The sequence below is a fragment of the Canis lupus genome, chromosome X, assembly GCF_048164855.1.
Source record: "Canis lupus baileyi chromosome X, mCanLup2.hap1, whole genome shotgun sequence".
Classification (NCBI taxonomy): Eukaryota; Metazoa; Chordata; class Mammalia; order Carnivora; family Canidae; genus Canis; species Canis lupus.
Genome location: NC_132876.1, coordinates 79,571,070 through 79,597,624, shown reverse-complemented (window position 1 = coordinate 79,597,624; position 26,555 = coordinate 79,571,070). Strand labels below are relative to the sequence as shown.

At 36.8% G+C, this 26,555-nt stretch overlaps 1 protein-coding gene across 18 annotated transcripts in view; it reads right to left on the bottom strand.

Annotated features, from left to right (window-relative positions):
- HUWE1 (HECT, UBA and WWE domain containing E3 ubiquitin protein ligase 1) overlaps positions 1-26,555 on the bottom strand; it is a 174,833-nt gene that overhangs the window by 109,053 nt on the left and 39,225 nt on the right. For all 18 annotated transcript variants that reach the window (XM_072816177.1, XM_072816172.1, XM_072816175.1 and 15 more), the window contains 4 exons: positions 20,525-20,593; positions 16,126-16,224; positions 15,265-15,471; positions 13,904-14,056 (listed from right to left, as the gene is read on the bottom strand). In XM_072816177.1, the coding sequence (XP_072672278.1) occupies positions 13,904-14,056; positions 15,265-15,471; positions 16,126-16,224; positions 20,525-20,569 (504 nt within the window). In that variant the 5' untranslated portion in view covers positions 20,570-20,593. The remainder of the gene's footprint in view (positions 1-13,903; positions 14,057-15,264; positions 15,472-16,125; positions 16,225-20,524; positions 20,594-26,555) is intronic.

Here is a 26,555-nt window from a genome sequence, read left to right as displayed (position 1 = left end):
GTGTTTTTGCATTCTTTGGGTATATACTCAGTAATGTGATTACTGGATCATATGCTAGTTCTATTTTTAAAATTAGTTTTTCTAAGAATATTTAGTGGTGTGGGAAAATACCCACCATGGGTTATGTGGAAGGAAAAACAGCATATGAAACACAATGCTATCCGTTATTTTTATCTACATGATGGTGACTGACAATTGCCATTTTCTTTACAATTTTATGTATTTTCTTAATTTTCAAAACTAAACATGTATTACGTTCATAAAAATTCTGAGACACATATATTCACAAATCAGTATCGCAAGGTGAAAAAATCAATAAATCTGAAGCTAGGTCAATTGAGATTACCCAGTTGAAAGAGCAGAAAGAAGGAAAATTAAGAGTAAGTCTAAGAAGTATGTGGGACATCATTAAGTGTACCAACATATGCATAATGACTCTCAGAAGGAGAGGAGGAAGGGAAGCACACAAATTACTCATAGAAATAACTGTCAAAATCATGCTTCAAATTTGATCAAAGACATGATCTACAAATCCAATTCAAGAGAATCTTGAGGCAGCAAGAGAAAAAGAACTTGTCATGTACAAGCGATCCTCAATAAAATCAGTAACCATGGAGTTCAGAGTACAGTTGGAAGACAAAGTGCTAGAACAGACATATTCAAAGAACTGCCAATCAAGAAATCTGTATCTGACACAATTATCCTTCAAAAATGTAGGAGAAATTAAGGCATTCCCAGATAAAAGCAAGGGAGCTTGTTACTGGTACATGATTCAAGAAATCCTAGCTGGAGTCCTTCAGGTTGAAATGAAAGGGCACCAGACAGTAACTTGACCCCACATAAAAGAAATGAAAAACACCAATTAAGGTTAGCTACATAGGTAAATTATAAAAGTCAGTATTAATATACTTTTAGTTTTGTAAGCCCTCATTTTCTGCGTGTTTTAAAAGACACCTATATAAAATAATAATTATACATCTATGCTGATGGGCACACAATGCATAAAGATGTCGTTTGTGGCAATGACACAAAATGGGGGCAACAGCTATACAGGAGCAAAGTTTTTGTGTACTATAAAAAGTTAGTATTAATTCAAACTAACTCTTTAATAATCAAGTGTTAGTCTAATCCACAGGGCAAATACCTGTAACTAGACAAAAGATAAACAAGGAACTAGAAGACTTGAACATTAAATCAACTAGACATAACAAGTATATATAATTCACCCAGCAGCAGAATACACATTCTTCTAAAGTACACATAAAACATTCTCCCAGAATATATATATTAGGCCACAAAACAAACTTCAAGAAATCTTAAAAGAATAAAATCCTATAAAATTATATTCTCCAAGACAATGGAAAGAAAATAGAAATATAAAACAGAAGGAAATGTGAAAAATTTATAAATATGTAAAAATTAAACCACACACACTCTTAACAACCAATGGGTAAAAGAAAAAAAATCACAAGGGAAATTAGAGAATTCCCCCTAAGATGAATGAGAATCAAAATATGACATACTAAAACTTGTAGGATACGCTGAAAGCAGTGCTTATAGGTAAATTCACAGCTGTAATTGCCTACATTAAAAAAATAAAGATCTTAAATCAGTAACCTAACTTTCTAACTTAAGGAACCAGGAAAAAAAAGAGCAAACTAGACCCAAAGCAAACAGAAAGAAGGAAACAGTAAAAAGTAGAGCAGAGATAAATGAAACAGAAAACAGAAAGAGATACAATGAAGTAAACCAACTAGGTTCTTTGAAAAAAATTAACAAATAGACATGCCTTTAGCTAGACTGACCAAAAAAAAGTGTACTTTCTTGCTTTCTCTTGCTCTTTTTCAAATGTACATATAAATAAGGAGAGAACCAGTAAAAAGGGAAAAATTTAAGGCAGCTGGCTATTATGTTCATCTTTGATAGCCAGAACAGAGTAGTCAATTTTTTTTATCTTTATCTCAAAATCAAGCTTAGGCCTAAAATTGAGAAAATGATACTTATAGCATCTTTCTGATAATTAAATGAGACAAGAATGTGTAAATTACAAGGCCAAAACAAACATTCATTAAGAACTTAATAAAAGCACATGTTACCAAATATTGACGCATTTAAGAGATTCACTGTGGCATTATTCATGATAGAAAAATACTGAAAAATAACCCAAACAATGAGAAATGTTCTGTAAATGGAGATACACATATGATGGCATAACTTTACAGCATTCAAAATATTCATTTACAGAAGACATAAAACTGTATTTTAATATCAATTTCTTCTCTATGGTATTAGTTTCATTCCCAAAAATGACTGTCCACCCCAAACAACAGAAGAACATATAGTTATACTTTCTTTGAATGCTTTTAGCTTCATGTTTTCAACACTCAACTTTTTAATACATCTTAATTTTACTTTGATGAAGTAGAATCTACTTTAAATGCCTCACAGTTTGCCAGCTGCTATATTATTATTTATTGAATAATTTCTTTTCTGCTAATGCAAAATGTCATCTTTACTATAAATTCAACTCCTAAGTATTGGATCTGTTTGTAGAAATGTTCAACTGAATTCCACTGTTACTACCATGCTACTTTAACTCCTACAGCTTTATTTAAAAAGTAAATACCCAGTAAGAAAAGTACTTCCCTCATTACATTTTCTATTTTCTTGGCTATTCCCAGGGCTTGCAGGGAAGAAACATGGAATTCGCTGATAACTGTGAGGATAAAAGATAACAAACATTTGATGCCACATAGAAGAGACCAAGTATGAGACTGAGGTCAAACCAAGGATCTGAATCTACAAGGCAGAATAAGCTTGGAAGGCTATACAACTTCGCAATTGTTCTCCTTTTGTTTCTTCTGTTGTCACAACTAATTGTTTTACCATACTTCTGTTATCTGTGTCACCACAAAATCTTTCCTATCTTTTATAACCTAATAAAAATCAAGCACCAACGATCAGAAAGTTATGCTAAGCTGGAATCCTTAAAAAACCATGTGCCAAGCCAAACCTGATTCATGAAAGTCTGTGACATTTATATTACCATTATATTAAACACAAAGAAACATTTCTCACAAAATTATACAAATATGGGATAAACACTGATGCTAGGATATTAAAGTTATAAAATTATATATACCATGTACTCAGCTATGTAAAGAAATATGCATAGAAGACTAAGAAAATCTACCAAAATGCTAAGGATACATGATTATGATAAATTATCTTTTGTACACTTCTCAATTTGTTAAAATACAGAGCACATATTTTTATTGTAAGGAAAAGTTTCTTTTGCAGCCAACAAAATAAATCTATGGAATGTTTGAGATTCTATGGTATTTAGTAGTACTACTCACAATAACTAGTTCTTTGTCCTTTTTATTATGCACAAATATCTGCTTTCTCAACTATGTGAGCTTATAAGGAAAATAACAGGTTTTGTACTACATCCAGCATAGGGTTGGTCATGTACTTCTTGAATGGTACTAACTGGAAGGGTTGGGTGTGGATTCAAGAGCCAGGTCTCAGACTGACACATCCAGGCTTGGAATAAAAGCCAGGCTATATATATGGTAACCCTAAACACCTAAGACAGTAACAGCAAATAATAACTTCATCAGAGGCTAAAAGCTCATAGGCTTTTCCCAAAAATAATATAACTTCTGAATCTCATTATCTTCACCTACCCTGTAGTGTTACCATGATTCTAAGCAATCATTATCTACTGACACTCAATAAAGTAACTATTTTATCAACCATGCCATAGAGACATATTTGACACCACCTCACTAGATGGGATTTTCTAAAGAATTTAAGTATTCAGACATCACGAAAAAAGCTTGACTTTGAGATGGAACTGTTAAGAATTCAGTAAGAGTTTGTAACTTTACACAGAAGGAATAAACTAGACCAGTGGTTTTCAAATTGTGTTCCCTGGACCAGTAGCCTTAGTATCACCTAGAAATTTGTTAACAATGCACATTATCAGGCCCTGTCCTAGGCCTACTGAATCAGAAACTGGAGGGGGAAGGAGATAATGGGATGTGAACAGAGAAGAGAGACCAATCTATGGTTTAATAAAATTAGTCTGATACACGTTCAAGTTTGAGAACCAGTATACTAGACCTTCAACAAAACCAACTGGCTTAAAATGGATGAAAGATCTTACTCTGAGACAGGAATCCATCAAAATCCTAGAGGAGAACACAGGCAGCAACCTGACTTCAGCTGCAGCAACTTCTTGTTAGACACATCTCCAAAGGCAAGGGAAATAAAAGCAAAAATGAACTACTGGGATTTCATCAGGATAAAAAGCTTTTGCACAGCAAAGGAAACAGTCAACAAAACTAAAAGGCAACCTAAAGGACAGGAGAAGATATTCACAAATGACATATTAGATAAAGGGCTCGTATCCAAAATCTATAAAGAACTTCCCAGGGTCCTGGAATCAAGCCCTGCACCGGGCTCCCTTAGTGGAGAGCCTGCTTCTCTTCTCCTTCTCCAACTATCCCTCCTCCCTCTCCTTATGCTCTCTCTCATAAATAAAATCTTAAAAAAAAATAGGACTTATCAAACCCAATAACCAAAAAATCCAGTCAAGAAATGGACAGGAGACATGAACAGACATTTCTCCAAAGAAGACATACAAATGGCTAACAGACACACAAATAAATGCTCTACATCACTCGGCATCAGGGAAATACAAGTCAAAATCACAATGAGATATCACCTCACATCAGAATGACTCAAATGAACAACTCAGAAAACAACAAATGTTGGTGAGGATGCAGAGAAAGGGGAACCCTCTTACACTGTTGGTGGAATGCAAATTTTCCGGAGTGCAGCCACTCTGGCAAACAGTATGGAGTTTCCTCAAGAAGTTAAAAAATAGAGCTACCAAAAAAAAAAAGAGCTACCCTAAGACCCAGCAATTGCACTACTAGGTATTTATCCAAAGGATACAAACACAGTGGTTCAAAGGGGTATATGCACCTCAATGTTTATAGCAGCAATATCCACAATAACCAAAATATGGAAAAAACCCAGATGTCCATTGACAGATGAATGGATAAAGAACAGTGGTACATATATACAATGGAATATTACTCAGCCATCAAAAAAGAAAACCTTGCCATTTGCAACAATGTGGATGGAACTAGAGTATTATGCTAAGTGAAATAAGTCAGAGAAAAAACATATGATCTCACTTATGGAATTCAAGAAATAAAACAGATGAACAAAGGGGAAGGGAAGGAAAAATAAAAACAGAGAGGGAGGCAAACCAGAAGTGACTCCTAACTACAGGAAACAAACTGAGGGTTGCTGGAGGGGAGGTGGGGGGAGGATGGGCCAATTGGGTGATGGGCATTAAGGAATGCACTTGTGATGAGTACTGGGTATTCTATGCAACTGATGAATCACTAAATTCTACCCCTGAAACTAATAATACATTATATATTAACTAAATTAAATTTTTAAAAAAATTTAAAACAACAAAAAACCCAACTGGCTTTTAACAATTCAATAAGCCTTCCTGGAGAACTGTAAACTACATTTGCAGTTCACTAACCCACTGTTCATACTTACAACTGGCCCACATCACTGGGTTAATGAAATCACTAAAAAACCATCATGAGAAGAAGATACCACATACAAAGTCATTTTTCATAAAGACCAAAACATGATGTTTAACATTTTTTTCTAAAAGCGATTCAACTTAATCCAAGAGAAAAACAGGCAAATGAACAGATAATTCACAAGAGCAAATCCTAATAGCCAAACCCGAAAAGATGCTCAAATTCACTACTCATCAAGTAAGGGCCAATTAAAGTAACATGGAAATTGCTGGGACTCTTTCACAGGATCAAAAGTATCAGTAAGTAAGGGCATATATATAAGATTGCTTAATGTAGCAAACACTGTTCATAAAAGGAAAAAAAAGTATGCATTAATAGGGAAATAGTTGAATAAATTATGGAACACCCAAACTATGGAATATTATGTAGCCATGAAAAGAATGATATAGAAGTGATTTAGCAAAATTTTAACAAACCATTAAATAAGAAAATTGAAAAAAAAATAAATAAATAAGAAAATTGAGTTACAAAAATGTCCTGTCTTTGTAATTCAGTGACAAAAATATCCTAAACATGTCAATATGAAGATAAAAATATATACACAAGGATACATTTTAGGTTGTAAGATGACCCAAGAGAAAAAATACTATACCAAAAAAGTGTGGCAATATGTATATATTTATGTAAAATAATGTATATATATGGTTTTAAAAGAAAGTAAATATAAAAGAGACTATCCTGTAGTTTATGTGCTGACAACCATCTTCAACGATAGCTTCCACTTATGTGCTTCCAACATGATCAACATTAAACATAGGAGTTTTATTTATGACCTCATTTAGTTTATACCTAAAATCTATGAGGTAGATATTATAATCCCCAATTTATAGATATATAAACAGATTAATTGTATCTGTTGACAGAACTAGGTCCTTCTAAACCCACGTTCTTAATCATATGCAAGTGCATACATCTAGTTGTTTCACAGGGTATACATAAACAAAAAGAATTCAGATTCAGGAAGCAGTCTAAAAAATGAAGAAACATGAAGCAAAATGTCTACTGAAGACTACTGTTATAAGAACTGTTATATTTCAAAAGAACATGTAGAAGAAAGCAACCAAGGTCAACAAGTTACATTTTTAGAGAATTTTACGTTTTTGAGAATAACTAAGTTTTAAAATTTTTAATAGGGAGTTTGAGTAACAGTAGTTACTATTACTAAACATCTAGCATATTATGCCTAATCCCTCAAAAACCTGTAAGATGCTCTTATTTGCAACAACAAAGCATCAAGCACATAATGTAGTAACAAAAGTTGCAGTCTATTGCACCCATCAAGATTCGGAATTGTCTGGGACTTAAAAATCAACCTTCCATCTACAGTCTTTATGTCAGCCCAATTCAGAGGAAAAAGGAAGCACATCTGTCAAAGGCAAAAGGAGTCCAGAACACAACAGAAAATACAGCAGTTCCACCTTACCTGCAGTTTCACTTTCTAGGATTTCAGTTACCCACAGTCAACAGCAGTTTGAAAGAAGATGATCTTCCTGACATATTGTCAGATGGTCAACTAAGGATATATCACGATGACTACATCATAATGCCTAGTCATTCACCTCACTTCATCACATAGGCATTTTATCATCTCATATCAACATAAGATGAAGAGTGAATGCAGTACAATAAGTTATTTTCAGAGAAACCATAATCATGTAACTCTTGCTACAGTACATTTTTATAACTTTTCTATTTTATTTTTAGTTACTATTGTTAATCTCTTACTGTGACTAATTTACAAACTAAACTTTATTACAGGTATGTATAGGAAAAAATGTAGTATATATGGGTTTCAGTACTATACAGTTTTAGGCATCCACTGGGAATCTTGGAATGTATCCCCTGAGGATAAGGATAAGACAGTGGGAGACTACTGTAATAGCAATCATTTAAGCAATCCTTCCTGGTGAGAAGAAAAGAACATGATGATCTTGAACTACCCAAAAACAGCAGCAAAAAAATTCTGCACTTTGTATATGTGTGTGCCATGTAAAAGTATAGTATGCATCTTAACTTTTTCTTTCTAAATGGTCAGAACATTTAACTTAATAAAATATGAAGTATTAGCTTAAATTAATTGATACATGCTGTTACAGCTCTACACAAAATACCAGATTAAGTAGAGTACTCTTCTTCCATCTCTAAATGTAAAGCTTGTTCTGAAATCTGAAAACCATTCAATATGGCACATCCCTTGGAAAGGGTATGGCACATATAAGCAAATAAGATCTAGTTTCAAATCCCAAATCACTGCCTAACTATGGAGACTATAAGCAAATCACTTTACCTTGCTTAACTTCATACTCTTTATCTACAAAATGAAGGTAAGAATTCCTACCCTCAGAGTATTTAAGAGGATTACATATAGTAGGCATTGTATTAGGTAACAACTAAACTATAGCAAACAATGGAATGTTACAGGCATTAAAAATACCTCTACAAAGCCATTACAAATTCTTACATTTAATTATAAAATATGTAATACATTATAACTATAAAACATACAAAGTAGAGAATATAAAAAGTGGAACCCATCATCTTTTCCCCCAATTCAATTCCTTTTCTAAGCTTACTATTAAGATCTGCAACTTTTGACACTTTATTAATATAGTTTTACTTTGGGACTTTAAAAAAAAAAAAAAAACCATGGATGGGGATCTTCAACTAACTTTTCTTGCTAAGAGATCCTTTCATTGAGGAACTCTTTTAGAGTCATATATATGCTTGTAACTTGTTAAATATGCTTCAAAATTTTTTCTCAATGGTGCAGTGAGAATACTTAAGCATAATTTTTGTGCACATTTGAATGTTTCTAACATAATTTCCTTAAAATAGAACTACTGGATGAAATAAAATGTATATACATTTTAAAATGAAAGGTACAGGCCAAGTGACCCTACAAAAGGACATTTTTATGCCAACAGTACCTTAAGTACCAGTTTCCCCACAACCTGGCCAATAATAGATATTATTGCTAATCTAATGGTAAAAAAATGATCTCATATAATGCACATTTCCCCATAAATCCTAGTGCAATTTTTCATGTTTTCCTGACCAATTAAAAAAAATTTCATATTCTATGAATTATCTGTCCATGTACTTTTGCATGTTTTTCTACTCAGTTACTTACATTTTTAATGACTTGCAGAAGCTATTTACATCACTCCTTTGTTGTATATCATGCAACTATTTTTTCCCAGTTTAAGAAGTCATCTGCCTTTTATTTATAAATAACTATCTTATCATACAATAGTTTTAACATTTTCACATAAAATCTGTCAATTTTTTTAAAGACTTATAGATTTCTTGATTTAGGAAATCCTTCCTCATGAAAGATGTTAAAGAGTTGCCTATATCTACCTACCTCTAAATACATTTGTAGGATGTATGTGAATAATGTAAAGAAATGATCTAAAAACATTTTCGCCTCAGTCAATTGTCCCACTTTTCCTTATAAGGCTTACTATTTTATTCTGCAGACATATTTGTCTGTTCCTATGCCAATTAACAAACTTAAAACATTGAATAATGCAGCCTTGCTGCAGTCACTCTTGCTCCTGCCAGTTAGTTCTAGGTGTACCAAGCCAGGTGTGTCTCTAAACTCACCTATGTCAGCTGTATATAAGTTAAAATACTAATATAAAGAACAATGATTTAAACTGAAAAAGGAACTATTTTTATAAAAACTAATCTGAATATTTGGCAAAGGCTAAAAGGCAAAATGCTAAAATAAATAGTGTCAAATTAGGGAAAAGAGATCCAGGGGTAAATTATTCAGGTTACTTTACAAACTAATGTCTTTACACCATTGTTGCTCTACTTTAAAGAAATCAGAGGACAGTTATAACTTACATAAATAAGAGAACAGACTATTTCTGACTCAAAGTCAAGTCTGTGGCTTTACATTAGAAAAATAGGAAAAGGAACTGACATTTGTGTTTTAGTTTTTAAAAAGTGGTATATAAAAAAAAATAAATAAATAAATAAAAAGTGGTATATACTGGGGGACCTAAGTTGCTCAGTTAAGCATCTGACTCGATTTTGGCTCAGGTCATGATCTAAGGGGTCATGGTAAAGACTGAGCCCCACACCAGGCTCCACACTCAGTCCAGAGTCTGCTTGAGATTCTCTTTCATTCTCCCTCCACCCCTACCCCCACTCACACTTTCCTCTCTAAAAATAAATCTTTAAAAGGGCTTCTACTATATTGAGTCTTCCCATGCAAAAAATGGTATCACCTGTCTCTAACAAATTATCATCTTTTAAATCTGTAAAAAAAGGTTTAGTTTTGTTCTAACAGATTTTAAATACTGCTGGTTAGCTTTATTTTCTTTTTTTTTAAAGATTTTTAAAAATTTATTTATTCATGATAGACAGAGACAGAGACACAGAGAGAGGCAGAGACACAGACAGAGGGAGAAGCAGGCTCCATGCAAGGAGCCTGACGCAGGACTCAATCCCGGGACCCCAGGATCACTCCCTGAGCCAAAGGCAGGTGCTAAACCACCAAGCCATCCAGGGATCCCTTAGCTTTATTTTCTTTTACTTATTTATGTAAATCATCTGATTATTGTCCATTCACATTGCTTTCTCCTTGCTTAAGGCAACACTTATCACTTCTGAGATCTATCCTTTAATTTTCTTTCAAAAGGAGATGAGCACATTTTTAAGTTTCAGAAATAGTACTAACCAATAAACATGTTTAGCCACCCCCCAACATTATTTTAAAAAGTTACTGAGGTTGCTATGTGTATTATTTGGTTCACTGCTTCTAACTGCTACATATTCCATAATACCCATGCACCACATTTTACTTATCTAGTCTACTAACTGCCACAATGATGCATTGTTCTCCCAGATGTTACCTTATGGAATAATGTTGTATCATCTTTGGGATATATACTCAGGAGTACCAGCCAAGGTTTCCTATAGCCTCACATGCCCAACACCATTACACAGTTTTCTAATATTAATCTGATAGTTTAAGAAATAAGCTATTATTTCTCTAATTACCAATGAATTTGAGGGACGCTGGAGTGGCTCAGTGGTTGAGTGTTTGCCTTTGGCTTAGGGTGTGATCCAGGAGTCTGAGGATCAAGTCCCACATCGGGCTTCCTGCTTCTCTCATGAATAAATAAATAAAATCTTAAAAAAAAAACTACTGAATTTGAACATCAATTAAATATGCTGAATTCCCTGGTCTGTGAATTATCTATCCATAGCCTTTGTTTATTCTTGTTAATTTGGAGGAGTTCCTTAAATATACTACAATGACACAATTCCTTGACAGTTTTGAAAAAAGATTTATTTATTTATTTATTTTGGGGAGAGATGGGACAGAGGGAGGGGAGTCTCAAGCAGACTACACGCTGAGTGCAGAGCCCAATGTGGGGTTCGATCCCATGACCATGAGATCACAACCTGACTTGAAGCCCAAGAGTCACTCAAATGACTGCACAACCCAGGTGTCCCCCCTTGACAGTTTTAAAACATGGCTAAACAGTTATTGATCTATCATTACTCTACTAAGTTTTATCTTGGGCAGAGCTGCTTAGTGTTATCCACAGACCAACTGATATTCCACCAATTGTTTGAATGTTGTATTGGTCCATGACAAAGACTGCAACAGAATGTTAGTCAAAGGTATCAGTAAGTACATGGTTTATCTCAATGGATGTTTTTCTTGTCCAAGGAAGCAGTATGGAGTATGTATTTACATTCCAATATAAATGCCAATATCACAGTGAGTTATGATTTTCATTGAATGGGAAAGTCTTAATTTTCTATTATAAAATTTGAATTTTTACAGTAAGATTTATGCTTTGGGGTTTTAAAGAGTTCCTTCCCTACCAATAGATCACAATATAACCTTCTAAATTATCTTCTCTTAAAAGTATGGTTTTACCCATTATGGCTTATTTTAACTATACTTGTTGAAACTATGAATGGAGTCTTTTTCTAATCATCTAATTGGTTATTACTAATGTATGGAGGAGATATTTGTTCCTATATAGTGATTGTTTACTACTTGGCTACCTCATTATACTTTTATCAGTTCTAATAATTTTATACTGTCTCCCCAGAAAACCAAAAGCCTCAATCCCATCACTTTCAAATAGTAACAAGGTTTTTTAAGACTTCATTTATTTGAGAGAGGCAGAGAATGCATGAGCAGGGGGAGGAGGGGCAGAGGGAAGGGGACATGCACAATGTGGGGCTCGATCCCAGGACGTTGGAATCAAGCCCTGAGCCCAAGGCAGACACAAAACTGACTGAGCCACGCAGGCGCTCCATGTTTTCTCTTAATATGCATCCTTCATGTCTTTCTTTTCTCTTGTATTTGTTAGGACCTCTACTATAAATTTAAGTGGCAAATATAATAGCATTTTTGAGTAACTTTTGAATTCAATTGAGATGGTTCAGTTTTCTATGACTTCCGGTAGATGATTTATAAACTTAAAGGTTTTTTTTCCGAGCTTTCTAAGAGTTTATATTAGTTTTTATTTATGTCCTGAATTTTATCAAATTCTTTTGAAGCATCTACTGCAATTTGGCTTCTTTTTCCTCTGTTACTTGGGGAGCCAATATTGAATGGTCTTACATTTTTTGATAACATGAGAAATATATGTTAAGAGGGATGTCCGAGTGGCTCAGCGGTTGAGCATCTGCCTTCAGCTCAGGATGTGATCCCCGGTCAAGGGATCGAGTCCTGCATCGGGCTTCCTGTGGGGGGCCTGCTTCTCCCTCTATGTCTCTGCCTCTCTCTCTGTGTCTCATGAATAAATAAAACTTTTAAAAAATTTATGTTAAGATAGGTTACACATCTGTATATATGTTATCTGCAAATACAAGAAAATACGATCAACTTTTGAAGTAAGCTCCATCTGGCTGAATTAAAGGTGATTAATATTCTCTTTATACTTTTCTGTATGCCCTAGAATTTTCACAATACATGTTACGTTTAGTATCATTCAAAAATGACTTCTTTTTTTTAAAAGATATTTATTCATGAGAGACACAGGCAGAGGGAGAAGCAGGCTCCATGCAGGGAGCCTGATGTGGGACTTAATCCCAGGTCTCCAGGATCACACCCTGTGATTTAGGGCCAAAGGTGGCGCTAAACCGCTGAGCCACCCAGGGCTGCCTTCAAAAAATGATTTCTAAGAAGTGTCCAACTCTTGGTTTTGGCTCAGGTTGTGAACTCAGGGTTGTAAGATCAAGCCCTATGTTGGGCTCCACATTCAGCATGGTCTGCTTGAGACTCTCTCCCTCTCCCTCCCCCCTCTGCCCTTCCTCATCTCCCACCCACTCCCAGTTCTCTTTCCCTCTCTAAAATAATGTTTTTAAAAAATGATTTTTAAGGAATTGTGTATTTAAAAATAGCCTGATATTTGAGTTATAGTGTGAGGCAATCACTAATTGGCTTTTAAAGAGTCAGCTTTATCAATTTTATTTTTTACATTTTTAAAATTTAAATTCAATTTGTCAACATATAGTATAACACACCCAGTGCTCATCCAATCAAGTGCCCTCCTCAGTGCCTGTCACTCAGCTACCCCATCTCCCCATCCACCTCCCCTTCTGCAACCCTTTGTTGGTTTCCCAGAGTTAGGAGTCTCTCATGGTTTGTCTCCCCCTCTAACTTTTCCCACTCAGTTCCCCTCTTATCAATTTTCTTCTAAGAAAGCTTTCTATCTCTCTCAAACCCTAAGTATGTATGACCAATTTGTCTGTGGGAACAATATGCAACAGTTTGGTTGAGTTGAACTTTATTATATGAGAGGATTTTTTTTGCCTTCAATTATAATTACTACCATCACAAACCAATTACTGAGCACAGACATCACTAAGTACCTTACATTTTATTTTATTCTGAAACTACCCTTAAGGTAGATATACTAAATTCCCAGATGAGAAAACTAGTGTCAGAGCTTATAAGCAGAGACAAGACTCAAATCCAGATTGCATACTTTCTTCCTAAATAGAAGCTGATTCTAAACTTACTTTCTAGAAAAGCTGTTGCCATTTTTGAAAAAAGAGAGATTCTGCTTTTTGAGTAGAGATTCATGAAATCCCTCAAAATTGCTTAACAATTGAAAATACTTCTTAGGTTTTGAGTGAACTTCATTAAGGGGGTCCCCAGAATTCTATTCAATTAGGCCAGTAAACTTAGGGATTACTATCCATTTTGAGAATGCAAAAAACACCTGTGAAAAGGAACTGGTCCAATTTTTGTGCCTTCCCACTCTTTACCAATGACTCACCTCTGCCAAGTGTTGCAGCCGGGTTAGCAGTGGGGTTCTCTTGTCAGATCCAAGGCGTGTGATATAGTTTGATCTTTTGCTAAATACATACAGAAGATTAAGGACTGCCAGCACCACTTGCATATCAGAGGAAGCCAATAAAGTTGTCAAATGCTACAGGGAACAAAAAAGGGCAAGTTCATGGTATCAGGCACACCAGGCCTTGAAAACTTAAAATGCCTATGTAATAATAGATTTATTCACACATACAAAGCTATCAAGAAGTTTAACACTAAAAAAATCTGTAAGTATTTGGGCGCCTACTACATGCAACCTTGTCCTCAAGCAGTTTATAATCTGGGAGCAAGCCAGAAAGTCAAAAAAAAAAAAAAAAAAAAAAAAGAAAGAAAGAAAGAAAAAAAGAAAGTGAGCAGCAGCTCAAAATTGCACAGGTGTCCCCACAGAAAAAAGCAGATTACTAGAGACAAATGTGGTATTTTAATACATAGTGGAACTCAAGAACATTAAGTCTCCAACAAGATTAAAGTATTGTGAAAAAAGAATAATTTTATGCTTCTTCTATATCCTTTCAGACAAATATAAAATTGGAACTAATTAAAATGCAGGGTCCTTCATATAGAAGCTAAAGAAATCAACAACAGCTGGTGGCATTTATGACTGTTACAGTATAGTATATGTAACAGTAACCCAAGAGTGACTGCTTAGATTTTCAAATAAAATCAAAGTTCATCAATATATTGGAGCATTTGGTCAATGTTAAAATCATTATGTCATTTAGCTGGCAATAAACCTAGGTATTTCTGGTTGCTGATAATCCTAAAGGCTACGGACTTCTTTTGCAACTAATCTATTTTATCTTTAACAGACTGCTTATTCCTCACTTAAAACACTCTGGGTGCTATACTTTAGTTGTTATTCCACTTCTTTTCCCAAGCCATTTCCTTTCAGTACTAATCTTGTTTCTTTACCAAAGACTTAGGAGAATTAACACTAACAACAGGGCACTTAGGCAATGAGTAATGTGTCAAGGAAATCAACTAATTGTTTAAGTGATTTGGGGCTGTTCTAATAACCTGGAACAAAGATCGGTTCCTGCAAATTCCCAAGAATACTTCAATACATGTATTACATTCTCATTAATTTCTTGAATCTGGAAAGACGGAGTGAAGGTGACAGTAAAGAACCTTCCCACCAACCTATGAAGGGTATCTATATCCAAGAAGTATGATCTTTGACACTGAAAACTCCAGATCTCCATAATGAAAAGGAAAGAATTATCAGTAAGAAATAGCAATTTCTTTATCTCTAGACATGATCAATTCTACCTGAAAAGAGATCACATAGGCTTGAGCTTCTCCTACCTCTATGGAACTGTACAGATGTCGGGAAAAGCTATACTCAATGAGCAAGGCTGTGAAGTTCAACACAGCCAAGAGAAGCATTTTCAGTTGTTCTCTTTCCGGCCTATCACATACAAGCATCCATGACATATTCTCCACTGTCTGTCCAGCATCTGCCAGGATTCCATCAAAGCGGTCCAAGAGATCCACCCAGTGGTATAACTCACACTGGAGAAGGGAAGAGAAAGAGGAATATAGAAGAATAAGTAGAAGTACTATGCAGGTGCTTTGCTACAATGGATTGCTGAGCATGCCACCCAAACAAGTTCACTTCCCACATTTGCTTCTCTTTAATCCTCCACCAGTACAGAAACCCATATGAGAAATATACTCTGAGGCATAGAAACCTGAGTTATTACATCCATCAAAATATATATGTGCTAACATTAGCTGACACCTTAACCAGGTCTTCAGAGGGAGTTCTGGCTACATTTTGAGGTCTATTAACACAATGACTCTCCCTGCCAGGACCTATTTTTTTCAGAAGTATTCATTTTTAGAGTTAAAGATTCTTTTAACTATCTCAAACTCATGTTGTCAGTTAACATAAAGGAATTCTGTGGTTGCAATTCTTTATCACCTATGGAAACGTTCCTCATCCTCAGGTAGCAAAATTTTCCTTTCACATTTTCTTTCAAAATTTCCTTGGTATTCACAAACTAAAAGCTACTGGCCTAGAGCTGCACTAGACATAGATACTTATTAAGTAATTGATGAATGATAATACCTCATTGTGGTTTCTCTTTCCATATCAGATAATACAAAATGATGTACTAGTCCCAGGAGCCCCCCCCCATTTTTTGGGAGCATGGGTTCACTTACCTTCCCAATGTTCCATGTTTTGATCTGTTGCAGTTCCAGGAGGAGTTGCTCATCATTACAAACTTTGAGTTTGTCTATTAAGGCTCTGCAGTCTGCAGGCTGAGAAAAATGGGTATTCATAAAGTGTTTTAGAGTCTGAGGGATACACACAAAAACCAAGAATGGGAAAAGGAATCTTTAAGCCAACACCACAATTTAACTTTTGATAGAATATGCTGCTTTAAAAATGGGAAATTTGCCAAACACTTGAGATTAAATGAAAATCTTATAATAAAACAATCCAGGGCAGCCCCGGTGGCTTAGCAGTTTAGCGCCGCCTTCAGCCCAGGTTGTGATCCTGGAGACCTAGGATCGCGTCCCATGTCGGGCTTCCTGCATGGAGTCTGCTTCTCCCTCTGCCTGTGTCTCTACCCCCCCCCCGTGTATTCTCATGAATAAATAAATAAAATCTTAAAAAAATAGAACAATCCATCTGTGCATTTTTAACTTGGACAGACATGAACATGTAGACAATCTACTTGGAAGGGTACAGACAATAGGAATAAAGGAAACTAGACATCAATGAAAACAAAAATGAAAGAATCTGTACCACAGTCTGAAAGTTAACTAGAATGCCTGATAAAAAATGTTCAATCAGAGGAACACTGAAAAGTCATAGTGGTTTTACAGTTAAAGGTGAAGTTTAGCACTGGCTATATTTTTCTGCAACATTAAACCCCCTAACTGTAGGAGGGCCAAAAGCTTCTGAACTTTGTAACACACTGGGACTTCATTCTTAGGGGATTCCATTGTCATACATTCCTGCTCTCTTTTACTGATGAAAAGGGCTTGTTTTTCAGGTAGTAAGGTGTGGATTAAGAATTTATAGTAAAGTTTCTGAAAGTGGAGGAGGAGGGCAGCTAGAGACTGGAACAGAGAAGTCTCCTATTAATGGATGGCAGCTAGAAATGATTACACTTGCTTTTTTCTCTGTAAAGCAGTATGGTATCCTGGAAATGGGCCTAGATTTGCAACCAAACAAAACTGGGTTCAGTTCTTAGCTTGATGTTTATTTTTTTTATTGGAGTTCAATTTGCCAACATTTAGCATAACACCCAGTGCTCATCCCGCCAAGTGCCTAGCTTGATGTTTAATAAGCTGATCATGAGCTAGTCCAATTTTTCAGCCACAGTTTTCTTACCAGGGAAAGAGACCTAATAACCTAGGTTATGTGAGGCTCAAATGTTTGCCACATACTAAAGCACTTATTTCACATAACAGGGGCTTAAATATCGAGAGACAGGATACTACTACAAAGAGTATATATGGGCTTTGGAATTAGATAGTTGGTAAGCTACTTCTTTAATCTTAGTACTCCTTCTGCAAAATGAGCTAACACCACCTATTTATCTAGCGATTATAATGAGTATTATTGCATTTAATGTCCTGTACCAGGGACGCCTGGGTGGCTCAACAGTTCAGCATCTGCCTTCAGCTCGGGGTGTGATCCTTGGATCCAGGATCGAGTCCCACATCAGGCTCCCTGCAAGGAGCCTTCTCCCTCTGCCTGTGTGTCTCTGTCTCTCTCATGAATAAATAAATCTTTTTTAAAAAATGAAATTTTGCCATTTGTGACAACATAGGTGGACCGTGAGGGCATTATGCTAAGTGAAATAGGTTAGAGAAAGACAAATACCATATAATCTCACTTATACACAGAATTCAAAACACACACAAAAAAATTTAACAAACCCAAGCTCATATATACAGAGAATAGACTGGTGGTTGTCAGTGAGTGGTACACAGGTGGGAAAAAAGGGTAAAGGGGGTCGAAAGTAAAAAAAAAATTTTTAATGTCCTTCTTAAAAATAATACCTAGTATTAATCACAGTACAGAAAAATGGGATATGCTGCTCAAGAAAACTAGGCATCTTCAAGCAGGGGCACTTGGATGTTAAGTGGTTAAGTCTCTGCTGTCAGCTCAGGTCATGATCTTGGGGTCCTAGGACCAAGCCCCACATCGGACTCTCTGCTCAGCAAGGAGTCTGCTTTTCCCTCTCCCTCTGTGCTCTCTCTCTCACTCTAGCTCTCTCAAGTAAATAAAATCTTTAAGAAAAAATGTATAGGCAATGATCTAAAAATTCCAATTCCAGGAGTAATTTGCTAAGAGCTATCAAGTGTTGTGAACCAGGAATCTGTATACAGGTGTGACCCCAAGAACAAACCTGTAATAACCTAGTAGGTAAAAGAAAAAATATTTTTTATTTGCATTTCTCTGATTTTATTTGCATTTCTCTGATAATCTACAAGGTTAAATTATTCTGGAAGTTTACTGAATTTGTTCTTTTCCGAAATGACCTATGTCCATTTTGTCATTGGGACATTCATCCCTCCTACTGACGTAGCTACCTAAGATATTAACTACAGTTCACTGCTGAAGAACATGGGGGTCAGGAGTGCTGACTACCCCTGCGATAGAAAACCCAACTAAAACTTTTGACTCCGTAAAACCTTAACTACTAATAGCTTACTGTTAACTGGAAGCATCAATGATAACATAAACACTCAACATATTTTTATGGCATGTGTTATTATATACTGTAGTCTTATAATAAACTAGAAAAAAGAAAATGTTATTTTTCCTTTGCTTTAATGCTTGGAAGGGCCATCTCCATCTAACACCCAGCTAAACATTCATCTATATTTCACTTATAATTTTTCTTTTTTTTTTCTTTCTTTTTTTTTTTTTAATTTATGATAGGCACACAGTGAGAGAGAGAGAGAGAGGCAGAGACATAGGCAGAGGGAGAAGCAGGCTCCATTCACCGGGAGCCCGACGTGGGATTCAATCCCGGGTCTCCAGGATCACACCCTGGGCCAAAGGCAGGTGCTAAACTGCTGCGTCACCCAGGGATCCCTATAATTTTTCTTTTAAAAATATTTGACTTTCAGTCTATCTAGAATTTCTTTCAATAGTCCCCACCCCTAAAAAGTCAAACAATTGTCCTGACATGGTTTCTTGACTAGTATTGTCCTTCTCTACCAATCAGTAATTCCTATAATTATCGTATGTGAAGTTCTTATGCACATGTACACTAGGATCCTTTCGTAAGTTATTTTCTTACACTGATGCCACTGTTTCAACTTGTGTAGTTTTGAAGGCAAGTTTTCTTTTTGCTCTTTGGCTTCCAAAATAATTTGAGCATATAACTGTCAAAAATAGAAGATGCCAAAACACATCAAAAACAAAATCAAAGGGAAAGTATCCGCAACAGTTATGAAAGCGAACATACTCAATATGTATGGCACTCAATAAGAAACAACCTGATATTCCAACATCAAATACAAAATGAACAGCATGAGCGTCTGACAACCAATACAAAGCCAATAAATTTGAAAATATAAGTAATTAAAGCATGCAAATTAGAACCATGAAATATTTTCCCCTCACTAACAAAAATTTTAAAAATAATCTGTAATGCTGATGAGGGACAGTATGGGAAGACAGCATTTCTCACATTCATTAGTATACTGCTTAATAAAAAAGGGCAGGAGAATGTCCATGCAATAATCTTTAAAAGACTAGAAGAAATATAGCAAAATGTTAATAGTGATATCCATGGTGATACTTGCAGGCAGTCAGTTTTTAAAAACCAAGTGGCCTGTATTTAGAAAATGAACTAATTTATTATGTGCCAGATACTTTACTAAGCATATGCTTCACATCAAGGAAGGAAGAATTATCAACTCTGTTTGACACCTGCAAAAATCTAGTAAGACTCAAACTCATGTTTAATTCCAAAGCTTGTGCTCCTCAAACTACAGCATAATAGGATCTACACAAGCGTCATAACAATGCAATACTTTCTTAACAGCGAAATACAGTTTAAGCCAGCTGATTGAATATTGGACTAAAGCTGGGATTTCTACTGCTGACATAGATCAACTGACACGGTCACCCAATATACAGGTTAATACCGATTAAGCTGAATTGTACAATTAAGAATCCATAATAATAAAAAAGCTACAACACTGGCCTCAAAAGAAATCTAGTTAAGAAAGTTACCACTTAAATTTTCTAGAAAATAAAATTGACAAAGAGTCCGCCCCTTCCAAATACAGACAGAATTTGAATTCACATCTGCTCTTTCTATTATATCACACTGCCTTCCAATGCACAGAACAGCAGCTACTTCAGGTACATAAAGCTACCAACAGTTTAGTGCTCACTTTCTACTAGTGACTAACTTATTCACTTTTTTAATCAAGGGAAGCTCAAAAGTAAATCTGTTTCAAGACAACCTGCTGTTTTATTGCACTTTGTATATATAAGTGATAATGTATTTGGAAGATTAGTACAGTTGAACTGTCAGGACTTTTTCCAAAATGAAAAAAATAGACCATACTTCTGGATACTTACAGCCTCAGTAGGTGTCTTTTTCAGTTTAGTCCTGTCTACTTTCATGTTTTCGATTTTCTGTTTTATGATCTGAAAAAAAATTCCCCCAAAAAGTGAGAACTTAAAGTTGCAATCTTGAGCACTACATGCTTGACATAAACAAGACAGAATGAAGAACATGCAAAACGCTTAAAGCAAAAATTCTGGAGTTATGATGCCATGCCAACTCAGAAGCATGGAAAAGGAATATCTCCAGACAAAACTGGCCTACATCCATATGTTGCATAAGACTATAATCAATTTAAGCCAAAATTAAAACATTTTTTAAGCAAACCTCTCAAACTCATAATTGAAAATAAGAGATTACATTGTTTTTAACACACTTCATGATGAAAAAATTTACCATATCCTTGCAGTTCTCTGGAAAACTTAACAATTCCACTTCTGGGAATTTAGTCAAAGAAAATCATAAGGATGTATACAAATATTTAACCACAAGAATCTATACTGCATGACCATATGTAATAGTGAAAAATTGGAAAGGACCAAATGTCCAAAAAGGATTGGTTTAAAATGAAATATTACCCAACTGTTATAAACACTGCACACAATTATATAACTAAAAGATGTTCATGGTGAAATAAAAATGTTACAAAACAAAATAAACAATATAAACCTATGTTTAAACTGCTTAGAAGGGGTATACATCAAAATGTTAACTCATTGCTAACCAAAAGGATTATTATGCATATACATCTCTGTATCTTTTGTTTTAAACCAATAAAAATAAATTAGTTGTGTTGTAAGAACAAAGGCAACACAATACTTTCATTTTTAAATTAGAAAATGATGTATAAGACTCCACTAGAAATGTTCTGAGCACAGAACACAATCATTTCTACTAAGGACATTTAATCATTTTTTACTAAGGCACAAAAGTGGGCAACCCACAGTATAAACCTAGGTCATCTTTCATGGTACACAGGTCCCTCAAGATGCCCAGACCAAGGTAGAGGAAGAAATAAAGTTTCTCCCATTAGCAACTAGGACACATGGACAGAGGTAGAGGTGAAATGAAAGCTCTTTACACACCGATTCTCCTATTAATAATGTATTTGCTACACAGCATAACTGAAAGCCAATGTCTCTCCCCCAAGAAGGCCATCATAACACAAAGCTGACCAAGCACAAGTCTAAAATTCAGGCAGCTTTTGGTCTAGATTTATTCCAACATACTCCGTACTGTGGAAATAAAGTTTATTTGCCTGCACGGTTGGCATCTATTTAACCAATGGGCATTCAGGAAAAATTAATGAAACATCCAGAATATACTCTAAAATGTTTTTATAGAGACAAAAAGTTTTCCCTCTATGGTTCACATGTTAGGATATGAGGTTCCAGATTACTTTTTAAAAAATTACCTCAGCATCTAAAGGAAAGTGAACAGAATGCCTGCTGCCAACAGCTTCCAAGTATCTAAAAAAGGCCAACAGGATTCTGGCAACAATCTGATCCAGGTAGTAGAAACTGTAAGTGAAGTAACCTGTATTCAGTTTTGGCTTTTTCTCACAAAACACACTCATTACCTAAAGCAAGTGACTATCACACTATTGTGGCTGCAGTTATTTGCTGGGAGGCTTTAAGACTACCTCTACTGCAAAAGTAGCAGCCAGCCCCAACACCATAAAACCAAATTACTGAATGTCTTCCTTCCAAAATTAAGAACAAGGTAAGGATGTCCATTCTCACCACTTTGATCCAACACAGTGTTGGAAGTTCTAGCAATGCAATAAGGTAAGAAATGAAATGACGGGTATACAGATCAGGAAGGAGAAAACAAAACTTCCTATTTGCAGATGACAAAGGATTATATAGTAGAAAACCTCCCAAATGTATTTTAAAAACCCTCCCAGAACTAATAAATGATCTCAGTAAAGTTGCAGGATCCCAGATAAACAAATTAATCTATTTCTGTATACTGGCAATGGAAACATAACCTCCAAACTGTAAAAGTACACTACCACTCACAATTGCTCAAAACAAAACTTGAAACACTTCAGTGTAAATCTAACAAAACATGCACAGGACTTGTATGTTGAAAACTATGAAATGTTGATTTAAAAAAAAATCAAAGGTATAAATATATGAAGAGACATTCTATGCTCATAGATTAAGACGACTCAACACAGTAAAGATGTCGATCCCTCTCAAATTGAAGGTTTAATGCAGATACTATCCAAATCCCAGTAAGAATTTTTTGGTAAATAAGTTGGGATTATTATAAAATATAATGGGGCACCTGGGTGGCACAGTCAATTGAGCATCTGATTCTTGGTTTTGGCTCAGGCTGTGTCTCAGGGTTGTGGAATCAGGCCCTGTATCAAGCTCTGTACTCAGAATGGAGTCTTATGATTCTCTCTCCCTCTGCCCCTCCAACCCTGTGCACTCACTTGAGCTCTCTCTCAGAGAACTTTAAAATGTATATGTAAAGACAAAAGAACTACAATAGCTAAAATAATTTTGAAAAGAAGGAGGAATCACTCTATCCATTTATATGACATACATATTCATCTTTCTCCCCTATAGTAATCAAGACTGTATATGTAGTATTGGAGGTGGGATAGACACATTAACAAATCAGAATAGAAACCAAATAAACTCATACAAATATGCCCAACCGATTTTTTTTTCTTAGTGAATGTGGGGGGAGGGGAGAAGAAATCTTAGGTAGGCTCCATGCCCGGCAGAGCCCAATGTGAGGCTTGATACCAGGACCCTGGGACTGTGATCTGAGCCAAAATTAAGAGTAGGCAGGTAGACTACATTCTCCCTCCATTACAACTGTGTCACCACCACCATTGTCCCGGGCCCCCTTTTTTCTTTTTTTCCCCTCTTCTGTCTTTTTCTACTTCTTCTTTGGGATTCTTGGCCTTTTATTTTTTACTCTTCGTTTTTCACTTTAGTGGTCCTTTTGTTTTATTTTGTTCTGATCTTGGTTCTTAATTTCTGGCCTCTGACCTCTTCAGAATCATCTAGGGTGAAATTTACTTAGGTCATGGTTGACCCATTAATAAAGCCATTCTGCACTGAGCAAAATAACTAGAAGGAAGAACTTACCACAAAAGAAATAATCAGAAACAGTCCTCTCTCCCACAGAGTTACAGAATTTGGATTACAATTTGATGCCAGAAAGCCAATTCAGAAGCACAATTATAAAGCTACTGGTGGCTCTGAAAAAAAAAATCATAAAGGATTCAAGAGACCTCATGGCTGCAGAATTTAGATCTAATCAAGCCAAAATTAAAAATCCATTAAATGAGATGCAATCCAAACTGGAGGTCCTAATGACAAGGGTTAATGAGGTAGAAGAAAGAGCGAGTGACATAGAAGACAAGTTGATGGCAAGGAAGGAAGCTGAGGAAAAAAGGGAAAAACAATTAAAAGACCATGAGGAGGGGATCCCTGGGTGGCTCAGTGGTTTAGCGCCTGCCTTTGGCCCAGGGCGTGAACCTGGAGTCCCGGGATCGAGTCCCACGTTGGGTTTCTGGCATGGAGCCTGCTTCTCCCTCCTCCTGTGTCTCTGCCTCTCTCTCTTTCTCTATCATAAATAAATAAATCTTAAAAAAAAGACCATGAGGAAAGGTTAAGGGAAATAAATAGCCTCAGAAGGAAAAAAAAAAATCTACATTTAATTGCGGTTCCAGAGGGCGCCGAGAGGGACGAGGACCAGAAGGCATATTTGAACAAATCATAGCTGAGAATTTCCCTAACTTGGGGAGGGAAACAGGCATTCAGATCCAGGAGATAGAGAGATCCCCCCCTAAAATCAATAAAAACCACTTAATACCTCGACATTTAATACTGAAACTTGCAAATTCCAAAGATAAAGAGAAAAATCCTTAAAGCAGCAAGAGACAAGAGATCCCAACTTACATGGGGAGAAATATTAGTTTAACAGCAGACCTCTCCACAGAGACCTGGCAGGCCAGAAAGGACTGGCAGGATATATTCAGGGTCCTAAGGGAGAAAAACATGCAGCCAAGAATACTCTGTCCAGCAAGGCTCTCATTCAGAATAGGAGGAGAGATAAAGAGCTTCTGATAGGCAGAAACTGAAAGAATATGTGACCACCAAACCAGCACTGCAAGAAATATTAAGGGGTACTCTGTAAAAGAAAGAGGAAGCCCAAAAAAATAATCCACAGGAACTGAATAGGTACTACGATGACACTAAATTCATATCTTTCAATACTAACTCTGAATGTGAATGGGCTTAATGATCCCATCAAAAGACGCAGGTTTTCAGACTGGATAAAAAAGCTAGACCCATCTATTTGCTGTCTACAAGAGTCTCATTTTAGACCTAAGGACACCTCCAGCCTGAAAATGAAAAGGTGGAGAACCATTTACCATTCAAATGGTCCTCAAAAGAAAGCTGGGGTAGCCATCCTCATAGCAGATAAAGTTTATCCCGAAGACTGTAGTAAGAGACGAAGAGGGACACTATATCATACAAAGGGTCTATCCAACAAGACCACCTAACAATCATGAATGTTTCTGCCCCTAGTGTGGGAGCTGCCAAATATATCAATTAATAACCAAAACCAGGAGTTGGTTCTTTAAAGAATAAATAAGATTCATAAACCATTAGCCAGCCTTATTAAAAAGAAAAAAGACTAATTAATAAAATCATGAATGGAAAAGGAGATATCACCACCAATACAAAGGAAACACAAACGATTTTAAAAACGTATTATGAGGAGGGAGGGACAAGATGGTGGAAGAGTAGGGTCCCCAAATCACCTGTCCCCACCAAACCAAATTACCTAGATAACCTTCAAATCATCCTGAAAATCTACGAATTCGGCCTCAGATTTAAAGAGATCAGCTGGAATGCTACAGTGAGAAGAGTTCGCACTTCTATCAAGGCAGGAAGACGGGGGGGGGGGGGGGGGGGGGGGGGGGGGTGTAAAGAAACAAAAGGCATCCAAGGGGGAGGAGCCCCAACGAGGAGCCTGGCTAAGGCCAGGGCGAGTGCCCCCAGGACAGGAAAGCTCCCTCCCTCCCGGAGAAGCAGGAGCTTCACCAATCTTCCCCGGCGGAACAGCGCCCCCACAGGGAGTTAGAGCAGGACCCCAGGAAGGCAGGGATGCCCTCAGGCTCCCTGGGACACTAACAGACACCTGCACGCCCAGGAGAGTGCGCCATACCCCGCGGCTCCCTAAAAGACTGCAGCCCGCACGGCTGGACCCGGACCGAGGGGCTCGGGCAGCGGCTCTGCCGAGGGGGCTGCGCAGCTCCGGGAGCAGCTCAGCGGCAGCGGCTCCAGCAGAGGAAGAGGCTCCATGGCTCAGGGAGCAGCTCAGAGGGGCTCGGGTGGAGGCTCCGCGGAGGGGGCTGCGCGGCCCAGAGAGCAAATCCAACAGCGCAGACCAGGAGCGCAGGGCGCGGGGACACAGCCCAAGATCCGGCCTCCCCCGGGGACAGGCAGAGGCTGGGAGGGCCCAGGACAGCAAGGACACTCCTCCACGGAGCTGAGCAGATCAGCGGCCCCACCCCGGAGCCTCCAGACCCTGCAAACTGAGAGCTCCAGAGTTACTGCGGGGGCTGAATCCAGGTTTCCAGAGCTGCCATAGCCACTGGGGTTGTTCCTCCTAGGGCCTCACGGGGTAAACAACCCCCACTGAGCCCTGCACCAGGCAGGGGGCAGAGCAGCTCCCCCAAGTGCTAACACCTGAAAATCAGCACAACAGGCCCCTCCCCCAGAAGACCAGCTAGACAGACCAGTTCCAGGGGAAGTCAAGGGACTTAAAAGTATACAGAATCAGAAGATACTCCCCCGTGTTGTTTTTGTTTTTGTTTTCTTTTTGATTGCTTCCCCCACCCCTTTTTTTCACCTTTCTTTTTCTTTCTCTTTTTCTTCTCTTTTCCCTTTTTTCTTCCTTTTTTCCTTTTCTCTTTTCTTTCCTTCTCCTCTCTCTTTTTCTCCTTTTCCCAATACAACTTGTTTTTGCCCACTCTGCACTGAGCAAAATGACTAGAAGGAAAACCTC